This window comes from Etheostoma spectabile, chromosome 2 (genome assembly GCF_008692095.1).
Source record: "Etheostoma spectabile isolate EspeVRDwgs_2016 chromosome 2, UIUC_Espe_1.0, whole genome shotgun sequence".
Lineage (NCBI taxonomy): Eukaryota > Metazoa > Chordata > Actinopteri > Perciformes > Percidae > Etheostoma > Etheostoma spectabile.
The window spans coordinates 23,722,838-23,734,524 of record NC_045734.1 but is presented as its reverse complement, the minus strand read 5'-3'; the positions used below and the strand labels follow the sequence as shown (position 1 = coordinate 23,734,524).

At 40.2% G+C, this 11,687-nt stretch overlaps 1 protein-coding gene across 3 annotated transcripts in view; it reads left to right on the top strand.

Moving 5' to 3' along the window:
• Nucleotides 1-4,901, top strand: part of gna12a (guanine nucleotide binding protein (G protein) alpha 12a) — a 21,982-nt gene extending 17,081 nt beyond the window's left edge. For all 3 annotated transcript variants that reach the window (XM_032542255.1, XM_032542274.1, XM_032542265.1), the window contains one exon: nucleotides 1,024-4,901. In XM_032542255.1, the coding sequence (XP_032398146.1) occupies nucleotides 1,024-1,185 (162 nt within the window). In that variant the 3' untranslated portion in view covers nucleotides 1,186-4,901. The remainder of the gene's footprint in view (nucleotides 1-1,023) is intronic.
• Nucleotides 4,902-11,687: the final 6,786 nt, after the last annotated feature.

Below are 11,687 nucleotides of genomic sequence, written 5' to 3'. Positions count from 1 at the left end.
CACACACACACACACACACACACACACACACACACACACACACACACAAAATCAAGATAATTCAAACAAGGACAGCAGGTGTTGGGTGCTCAACCTTAAAAATACAAATCAGCTAAAAAGTAGTGCACCATTGAAGCAATCAATCTGTGTAATCAATCCCACTTTGGGAAAGATATTTTTCAAGGCCAATAAAAAGAAAGGAAGATGGTGGGCCAAGATGTTTTTTTTTTATTGACAGGCTCAACACTCATTGCTCTCCTAACACAGCTGTTGTTTTCTGGTATTCATGTTCTGTCTACTAGATAATACATTGTTAGAGTTACTAAGTCTGACTCTCTGTGTTTTCCCTTTACGCGCCCCTAGTGGCTGTTTGAGAGTTTAAACGCCTGATCTGTTATACACACCTGTCTTGAATTAGTCATTGCCTTGTTTGTATATAAGTGACTTGCAATCAATGTTACTTTAACAAAACTTTACATGCAGCATATTAAGTAACCTGTCACTGTAAACGTGCCTATTCACTTAGCAGGTCATTACATTGCTTGGGATCCACTTCTTACTGATTCTAAATGTAGTAGTGATATGATACGAGGCTTCTTGACTTTTATAGGGAGTGCGTTTAAGAAGGGTTGCAGTGAGAGGAGAAATGACAGACTCTGAAAGCACAGCTTTTCTGTCAATGCAAATTGGTCTGAATTTGACAAATATTCCAATGTTCAGCTCTATAAACTTTACTTGCCTGTTATTGTATGCATTTGGATGTTATTAATTAATATTCTGAATATGAGGATGTTATGCTACTTTTAAACAATCTTTTCACGTTTCATCCTGTTGCCCCACAGTGATCCCTTCTCTGTCTACAGTGTTTGTCATGCTCATGCGCACATGTAGAAAAACCAGATTATAAAACTGGTTAGGCCAAGACATCGATTCTCTCATATACATGATGTTTAAGAAATCAGCTTACAGTATAAAGCTGACTGTAACCTGGTTATTTCAGTGTCCATACTCTGCTTCTTGCAGGCATTCCTGGTGCAGTCATTCAGCCGTAAGAGGAGAAACCGTGGGAAGCCACTCTTCCACCACTTCACCACTGCAGTAGATACAGAGAATATCCGCTTTGTCTTTCACGCTGTGAAGGACACCATCCTGCAGGAAAACCTCAAAGATATCATGCTGCAGTGACCTTCACGCTGCAGACGACGACGTCTCTGACTGTAAACTGTGAAACCAGCTATGAATCCACGCCTGGAGGACACTACTGCCCACGAGTGCATATTAACACTGACCTGTGGAGCAGTAAGTGGATTTTACTGAACTCTGAACCTGTGGAGCCCTGATGTGACTCTGTGACCCGTTGGCTTACATCGGCCCCTGTGGAACCTGTGAGGGTCGCAGAGGACTAGACCCTGCATTTAACCTGTATAAATGTGTGTACGCTGGAAAGACAGTTGCCTTCTTGTAGCTCTTAAGTGTTCTCACCTTCATAAACGGGTGAGAAATTGTTTTTAAAAAAATAAGAAAAAAAAGAGAAAAGCACCAGCTACATGAAATGAGCACTGAAAGTGTTTTTTTCTCAGATGTGTGTGTGTGTATATATATATATATATATATATATATATATATATATATATATATATATATATATATATATATATACACATATAAACACAGCATATATAAATGAAAACCCTGACACTAAACATAAAAGTCAACTGGCTTCCAGCTGAAATGAAAAGAAGAGAGAAAGGAAAGACAAGAAAGTTTAGAGCTGAAGAATGCCTCGTCCCAATGTCCACGTGACAGAGGGAGAGGGAGAGGATGAGGGTTTGGGCTCATACTAGTCATACGCCGTGTTATGTGATAAGGTTGCACAAGTGTTCCTGTCAATGAACTTTAACAGAGGAAAGAGATGAGTCTCCCTTGTGCTCCCCGTTTTCTCCTGTGCTTCCTTCTCTCTCTATCTTTCCCTCTCCTCCCTTTCTTGTGTTTATTCTCCTGCTCTCGCCATCATACAAGGGAACAGCTGCGGATAGCAAGTCTTATCCCTCTTATCCCATAACTCTCCTCTCCAGCACAACAGATAGATTGTTTGTCTCCTCCCGGTCAAATTAGAGTCTCTTAGTTTAAAGACACACAGATCCTGGTCTTGCATGAATTATGGTTCATCTCTATCCATATGCTTTTCTACTCTTTCCCACCAACTTCCCAGGAGAAGTACCACAATAGCCTAGACTCAACTATAATAAGCATCCCCTTTACAAGAAGTATTTCATATGCGGTTACACTACTCACTCTTTTGTCCTGTGACCATGAAGGGAACATCAGAGGATGACGGGGTTGAACTGTAAATGACCGTATTTCCATGTTGCAACCATTTTGGATTTTTGTTGCAGCCAGGGTGGGAAGTCCTAGAAAATTGGCACAAAACAAGTGAAACAAACCAGACTGAACAAAAACACTTATACAAACAGTTATATATGAGACACAATGAATTTCTTTTCTCCACCGAGTCTGGTATTTTATTTCAATCAGGACAGGAGTCTATTACCACCCTATTACCAAGTTAATACCAGAGAAACACATTGTCATCCATTTTTATAAAGTTAGTTATAGTCAGTTAAACCATTGGTAAGGTCTAGTGCTGTTAGTGCTGTGACAGTTAGTTGATCAATCGATTGACAGAGAAGTAAAATGTCAATCAATTGCTTTTATTGCTGGTTCCCACTTCTCAAATGTGACGGTTTGCTGTTTTTTTTTCTGTTATATCATTGTAAATTGAATATGTTTGACTTTTGGACTGTTAGTTGGGCAAAGCAAGTAATTTTAAAACTTGGAGACTAAGGAATTATGTTCACTATTTTCTAACATTTTGAAGCTGCACTAGTAAATATGTTTGGATGGAGAGACAAAATGACTTGTCTTTATGTGAAAGTGGTTGTTTGTAGTGATGAACCCACAGGGTATTATTACTATTTATCCCCTCAGCTGTACAGCGCATTTCAGCTCATTGTTTTTGGTGTTATGGCCAGCAACTCAGTTCACTCAAACCCATGGCAGTTGCTTTCAGCAAAAATGCTCAAATAAGCCCACTTCACACTACCTGCTCAGGAACAGACAGACACAGTTATCAGTCATCTGGTTAACATAGTGGAGCATTTATCAGCTAAAGAGTTCTAATCAATGTTCAATTGATAGTTGATAGTTCAATCAACCCAGGGTTTCCCAATCCAGCGACGCACACGCTCACATAAAAGCGGCGGTGTTGCACATAATGACCAATCGCAAACATCTACCAGAGCCACTTATTTTACATAAGAAGAGCAAACTGTAATCCTGTACAAATATGAAGAACGCAGACACGATTTTACAGGCAAAACGCAATACAGTCGCTTCCTAAAACAGGAAGGAAAGCTGGCAAAATAGCCAACGTTGTAAATATGAAAATCTCAACACATCGATATCACTTCCTCATCAGTCAGGCACAAGATCTGACCATAATTACACTTGTGCTTTCCTTAAACTGTCGTTGCTTTAGCCTATTATTTCAGTTGCAACCCTGGCAGTGATAAACGATTGTTAGAGCAAATCAAAAATATAAAAACATAATTCAAACCGAAGTGCAAATTCTCAACACACGGCTCAAGAAGACTACAAATAGCCTAAACGTAATTCCCTCTGCTTAAAATCTATATTTCCTAAAAATACCCATCAGGGAATGTTAACGGGGTTGTCAGTCTCTAAATGTTTTAACTTTTATGAGTGCACCTCTCTCTATCCGCACACTGAGCTCCAGCGGATCTTTTAAGAACGGTGACGCCATTATTAATCAAGTATTAATTGGTCAGTAGGCGGTGCTTTTACACCGGTTGATCTGTAATCTCCGATATAACCTGCTCCCGACCAGGTTAGGCGTTCAGCGTAAGTTACCATGGCGATTTAACCCGGTAACAAGTAATCCACCGTTGTGATACAGAAAAACCCTGGGTTGAACCTGAAGTTACCTCATTAATGCCAAATCTTGCTTCGTAGTACAGGCCTCAGAATGGCCAAAAACAGTAACCAAGAGGTTAGAAATAAAAAGTACTGTTGCTATGGTTTATTATACCTTGTGCCCTGATTTATATATAATGCTGGTTAAACTGTTGACCAGAACTCTGTCTGAGATGTCCTGTTATGTGATTAACGCATACCTGACAGCCAACCAGAAACATGTATCTTCGAAATCCGTTCAACCCTTTGGATTGTTTCAAATCATTGTCTTTCTAACATGTTTTCAAGAGGAGAATTTATTAACTGAAAATGTTGATTTGATTCCCAACACTTGCATGATTTGGTACGCAGCAGTAGGAAACAGCTGGGCTGCTCCCACCCTGAGTATTAAGTCCAAATGGCCTCGAAGGGAAATGAGGCAAGTCATGAGCACTTCCACACTCGTTATTATAATACTGTATTAAATTGTGTAATTTGTATGTATTCGTGTGTGTTTGCATAGTGACTTATGGCCCCGTTTTGTGCATGTTCAAATGTCTTGTACATAGAATACTGTAAGTATTTAACTGATGCTGTGTGTAATGTGGTAATCTTACAATACAAACACCACTCTGTCTAACAGTATCACTGTAACTGTAAATGTAACGTTGCTGTAACATTTGTTGTTAACTAACCTACCTTTTCCACTCACACAAGTTTTTTTTTTAAGTGTCGTCATTGCACTGGAGGCATCCGAGAGAAAACAACCAGAAAGGAAAACGTCTGGGAAAATGAAACAAATAGAAAAACTTTTTAAGGCGAGCAGGATGAAGGCAGAGAGTGAGAAGAGGGAGGTCTTCTGCTTTTGTTTTTTGTTTCCCAGTGCCTTGGCTCTGTGCTCTGTGGTGAAATACACTGCTGTTTGCTGACATGCTGTTTCTTTATTTTCTCAGTGTGGGCGCCTGTGTGTGTTTGTATATGGCAAAGCAAGAGGTTAAGACATTCTGTGTTGGAAAGTGAAAAGTGGTATAAAGATCGCCAGAGATGGGTAACAGAGAGAGAACGCAGAGGATTTTAATAAAATGTTTTGATTTCATAAAAGGAGAGAAAATATAAATTCAAATATGTTGTTTTTTTTTTTTTATAAGCCTTGGGGCATTATAGTTGAGGTCATACTGATGTATAGACCGGAGGCTAACTGTAGGCTTTCACCACACATTGTAATATGAAGCTCATCAGCCAGAGCTATCAGACCGCTGGGCATAAGAGTGAAGCTGAAGTCGGGTGATATCTCCGTTACCCAGCAGAGTCTGACCTTTGCTTTGGCTTTTAATCAGAGGAGCTCTGATACATAACAGACCGCAAGTCTCAAGAGAGAGGGAGGGAGCCCAGAAACAACTAGACCAAAGTTTTAGCGTTGTTTCAGAAATCACATAGTTAACATTTTATTTACACAGGAAGTGGGTAGAATGTAATTCAAGGTCCACACACATACACACACACACGCACATACAATAGCGTATACCGGATCTCTGCAACCAAAAAAAAGACAGAAATGACCCTGTGAATGGGAAGGCAGAGACTGGGGGAGGGACAGACAAAGGGAGGAAGAGAGAATACAAGAAAAAAGTAAGAGGATAGAGGGAGGGAGGGAAGGAGGGAAGGAGGGAGGAGGGAGAGAGGTCATGTTTCCTCTGTTGAGCCCACTTCCTGCTCTGATCCCAAAATGGAGAGACTGTATGAACGACATCCCTCTGCCTGTTTCAGGCTACACACGCACACGCACACGCACACGCAAATCCAAACCAGCCCCCCGCGGTATCCTACAAAGAAGATGAGCGGCAAAAGCAGGGAGCAGAAAAATATATCCCCAGTGGTCTCTGAAACATAAAGCCTTCGTTTACAGAGGCAGAGAGGCGCAGAACATTTTGTCCTCAAGTTGCACCGCACCATGTGTGGCCTGTGTGTGTGTGTGTGTGTGTGTGTTAAATTGAGTTTATCTACAGTATATGCTATCTGGTCATTAACAATAGGATTACTCAGTGTGGTTTTCCTTAAACATTGATTTTGATCAGTTTTTTGAAGTGAATTTTTTTTTACTTAGGTTATGGTGAAATATACAGTAAATGTAACCACAGTTGACTAAAATCAACTATGGTAATACTTCAATTTAATAGCGTCATGTGGATGGATGGAAAGTTATATTTGGATAATGTAGTTATAGTTTCTTTGCTAACATTAGATATTTAAACAGCTAAACCACAAGTCTGTTGTTGAGACAAAAACAGGTCTAAAACAAACTTAAAACAAATTCAAGTGTCAGAATGTTCGTTTGGTATGTGGCTTATTACAAATGGGTCCAACGTTCACTTTGGTAACTATGGGGCGAAAAAAATCGGTCATTATCTGTTTTTCTCCCTTTGAAGACCTATTGCTATTGTCCTAATGAGATGTGGCTGTGGCAAAAACCATGTGACACAGATACAGGAAGTTACTCTGAGTTGGGTCTCTCTGTTCTAAATCGTCCATGGTTGAACCCAGACCACTGCAGTAAGGGCTGAGCCTAAGTATGAGCTACCAGGGCAACCGCAATCAACATTTTCATAATTCAACTCTTCATAATAACAATTTGGCTGATAGCCAATACCGGTTTTGTTGTTTCCCCTTTTGTGGCAGGGAAATTAACAATCTTAATAATAAAAAATAACTGGACTGTTTCACTATCTTTGAATGAAACAACCTTTAATTTATCTTTCTTTCACATGAAAAATATCTGCTTTTTAAAAGCCCTTTAAGTCTGTTATACAACTAACATAACCTCCATAATAACAGTAATCTTTCATTATGGCTACGTAGTCCAATATAAACATTTTGTTTGACATTCAATTTAAATGTAAAAGCCATTTAAAATAAGCAATACAATATTAATATATTATCCTTGGAGTGTAACACTGCTTTTATCAAGTTAAAACCACTGTGCTGTGAGACTAAGCATACTTACACAAGCCAGTAGCTCATGAATGTGTGGCTATGGCGTTGTAGATTTTGAGGCTCTCACACACCAACCCGACGGCCAACCTTTGGCAGAAAAGGGCCCCCCCCGAGTTAAAAAAGTGCCTTGGAACACACCGAATTGATTGCAAATATTACATTGGAGGAATAGGAAACTGAGGTATTAGAGAAATAAGAAATGTAAGTTTATTAGTCTAGTATACACAGACCTGAGTGCCACCACACTACACCTTATCTGTATTACTGTGTGTGTGTTAGGGTTTGAGTGTGTACACAGCCTAATGTGTGAGGATGAATTTGGTCTCATGACTCTGGTTAGGCTGAGGTTTCCCTAAGGATGTTTCAATAGGACCTACAGCTGAACTCTGGTATTTAATAGTGGGCCAAGTACACCCCCTGTTTCTGCCACACACACAAACAAACACACCCACACACACACAAACCCCCTCCCCTTTGGTTCATTAGCTGATGATTTGGCCATGACACATCACTGGACCCCAGGCCATTGTGTCATTAAACCACTTCTGTTGTAGTTCATGTTTCGTTTGAGATAGTCTTATCTGCTCTGCAGGACGGTTTTTTTCTTCTCTTTTGGTGCAGAGCCTTGAGGACAGACTGTTTGTTAATCAGAGCGATGAGCACACCAGATAGATAAGGATAAACAAACTACACATGCATACTTACATAATCCTAATACTTTTACTCTATGCTTCTTACAAAAACTAAGTTCCATTTATGTAAACAATTTGTTAAATAGTTATATCCTGTTTTTCCATCACCCCCTGCATACTTTAAAGCGCCCATATTAGGCTCATTTTCAGGTTCATAATTGTATTTTGAGGTTTTACCAGAATAGGTTTACATGGTTTCATTTAAAAAAAGCAACATATTTTTGTTGTACAGAACATTGCTGCAGTTCCTCTTTTCACCCTGTGTATTTACATCTATGTTTTAGCTACAGAGTGAGACATCTGACTTCTTTACTATCTTTGTTGGGAGTCGCACATGCACAGTAGCTAGGTAAGTTCACATCAGCTAGAGAACTCTTTTACAACTTTGGTCCGTACAAGGCAGGATTAGCTGGATACTTCTTCTAAATGAAGGCACACTTGTAGAATACCTGCAGAACAGGGACATGGAAGTAGTTCTTTTGTAGATTATGGTAAACTAGTGTGTATTGTAGCAGTATTTTGGCATTGAGAATGAGCTAGCATGGTAGCGCTAGCATGTACTACGGTTAGCCACCTCATCTCAGCTAGTGAAGGAGAAAGCCGTGCAGATTTTAAACAGTTTACCTGGAGACTGAAGGCAGAAGGTATTCAGAAACCTGTATCTCACTCTAAACAACATGGATAGATTTTTTCCAAGTTTGTATGCGTGTGGAAGCACCAGAGACATAAAATAACACCCCAAATCCCAGAAAAAAGTGATTTCTACATAATATGGGCACTTTAATGCTTTACAACAAAGGTAGATGTCTCCCTCTGCTGGTATAAAGTAGTAACGCAGCATTTCAATTTACAGAGCCAATCTGTAAATTAAGACTTTCATCTTTTATCTTGTAACTTAAACTCTTGTGACACGCTGAGCTTTTAAAAATTATTGCATATTTTATTCACATATGCACACAAATAACATGTTCACACCCAAAAAATACTAATATTTTGTACTTTGGTTGAAATTTGAATCATGAATGCAAGGTGCACTAGACGTGTGGGCGTCTCCATGCACACACAACTTCTATTTCGGTACATGTATGGGCAGCAGTGCAATATGCAAAAGGTGAATATAGATGAGCGGGTGTGACAATTAATAAATACTCTCTCAGCCAGTCACATCACTGGTCTCGTACTGTAGCTCTGAAGCAGCTGTGCACCGTTAAACGTGGTAGTAAAAGGAGAGGATCAGATTCACATCCTTGGTTTGTAAGACAAGAGAGGAAAAATCTGTTTCACACAGGGCCGTAGTCAAGATCACCTTTGTCGAGTCCAAGACAAGTGCAAGACCAGGACTAGTCGAGTCCAAGTCAAGGCAGAGTCCAAAAAGGTTTGAGTCCAAGACAAGTCCAAGTCCAAAAAGGTTTGAGTCCAAGACAAGACTGAGTCCAAAAAGGATTAAGTCCGAGTCAAGACCGAGTCCAGGACAGAAAAAAGGTGTTATGCATGAGAGTATCGAGACAATACTTTTGGGTTTCACTTTCCCTCCAACATTATTATCAACATAAAAAAGACACCAGACTCGGTCGAGACCAAAAGCCACATTTGGCAAGATCAGAGGCCGAGACAAGTCCGAGTCCAAATACTAGCAAGTCCGAGACCAGGAGAGAAAAACGGTCTTGAGTCCGGACTTGAGTCCAAGACCGAACTCAAGTACTATAGCCCTGGTTTTACAACAAAATTCAATGCTACATGTTTTCTTCCATGGTTTCGTCCACCATATAAATCTACTAAGCTCACTTCTTCACATGCCTAATAAACATTTCTGCTTGATCGACCAATTTTTGCTTTTCTGGACATAGAATCTCTTTTTGGTTGGCCTACATACATGTTCCAGAGAATGTTCCTGCTATAGCACTCTATAGGCAAGTTGATGAATGATTGGCGCAGCCACACAAACTCATTATATTGGGAATCAATATAGCCTACCTTAACTGTAGCCCAGGTTTTTCCAAAAGGTGCTTTGCCATGTTGACAGGTCAGAATGACTGGGGTATCGTCAGAGCAGTCCCCAACCTGCCAAAGCAGCCTCAGTTTGCTAAAGTCTTTCAAGTGGTCAGACCACGGCCACGTTCAGCCCTGACAAACGTAGCAACACGTTCAAAACCGAAATGGTGCTGTGGCCGGGTCAGCTCAGTTGGTAGAGCAGGCGCACATATCTAGAAGTTTACGCTTAACGCTTTGCTGCATGTCATGCTCCCTCTATCTTCCCTTTCACTTCTTCATCTGTCCTGGGGAAATAAAGGCCTAAAATGCCCCAAAAAATAATCTAAAAAAAAAATGGGGGTGTATTGAACGTCCTGTAGTGTGCACAAGCCTTGCCTTTTTCTTTTCACCTATGAGTTACCGTCTCTGCTGATTGGATAATACCTGCGACACAGCCACTATCTAGTTTTAATGTGTCTACGCCATAGGCTTTTAATGGTCTATCTATGCACTAAACGAAAGACACACCACCCAAACGAGAGAAAACATACCCTGTTGCACACCGCTTGAACGTGCCCCTTGTTTCCATGGTGATGTCTAGAGCTGTTTCCGACATTGCTCACTCACTCAGTGGACCAGTGAGCGATATCAGACACACTTCTTTTATTTTTATGTACTTCCGGGTCACGTGTCTGTCTTTCAAACATGAGTTCACTCCAGATTGTTCTGGTCAAAACGAAATTATGATATGAATCATTATCAATAGCAAATCATTATCAATAGCAAAAACTAAAATTGGCCCGCTATTTAACTTTTATTTTCCATTTTCAAACGAAAAAACATGGTATTTCACTCTTTCATTGGTTTTAAAAAAAAAAGGTCCAAATAATTTTTGTTGTTGTTGCAAATTTCATTTTGAACTGAATATTGAAGAAGTGGAAGAAGTTGTTAAAACTAAAATAATAACACAGGCCTGTAACATTAGGGCATAAATAAATAATTCTAGACACATGAAAGTATTTCAAGTTACCATATTATGCTCCTTTTTAGGTTACTAATTGTATTTTGAGGTTGTACCAGAATAGTTTTACATGGTTTAATTTTCAAAAAACACCATATTTTTCAGACAACACCATATTTTTTGACGGGGCTAACTGCTAGCATGCAAAAAATATGGTGTTGTCGTTTCGGCCTGTGAAGTAAAAAAGCCCAGCACATTTTGAACGGCTCACAGACTGAAGGAAGGATACATTGGGAAACTCAAAACAGCATGGATGGTTTTTTTTAAGTTTGTTTGTGTGTGGAAGCACCAAAGAGACACAAAATTCCCCAAAAAATAAAAATGTTGCTGGTATTTTGGCAAGCCGATCTAAAATGTGTTGTTTTACCACACAGCACAATGCCACAAGTTTTGAGGGAGCATGAAATTGGCATGCTGGCTGCAGGAATGTCCACCAGAGCTGTTGCCCATGAATTGAATGTGTATTTCTCTATCATAAGCTGTCTTCAAAGGTGTTTCAGAGAATTTGGCAGTACATCAAACCGGCCTCACAAACCGCAGACCATGTGCAACCACACCAGCTCAGGACCTCCACATCCAACAACAATGGGTTTGCATAACCAAAGAATTTCTACACAAACTGTCAGAAACCGTCTCAGGGAAGCTCATCTGCATGCTCGTCGTCCTAAACGATGTCTCGACCTGACAGCAGTTTGTTATCGTAACCGATTTGAGTGGGCAAATGCTCACATTCAATTTCGTCTGGCGCTTTGGAGAGGTGTTCTCTTCACGAATGAATCCCGGCTTACACTGTCCAGGGCAGATGGCAGACAGCGTGCATGGCGTTGTGTGGGTGATCAGTTCGATGTTAACATTGTGGATCGAGTGGCCCATGGTGGCGGTGGGGATAGGGTGTGGGCAGGCATATGTTATAGATGACAAACACAGGTGCATTTTATTGATGGCACTTGGAATGCACAAGATACTGTGACGAGATCCTGAAGCCCATTGTTGTGCCATTCATCGACGCCCATCCCCTCATGTTGCAGCATGATAATGCA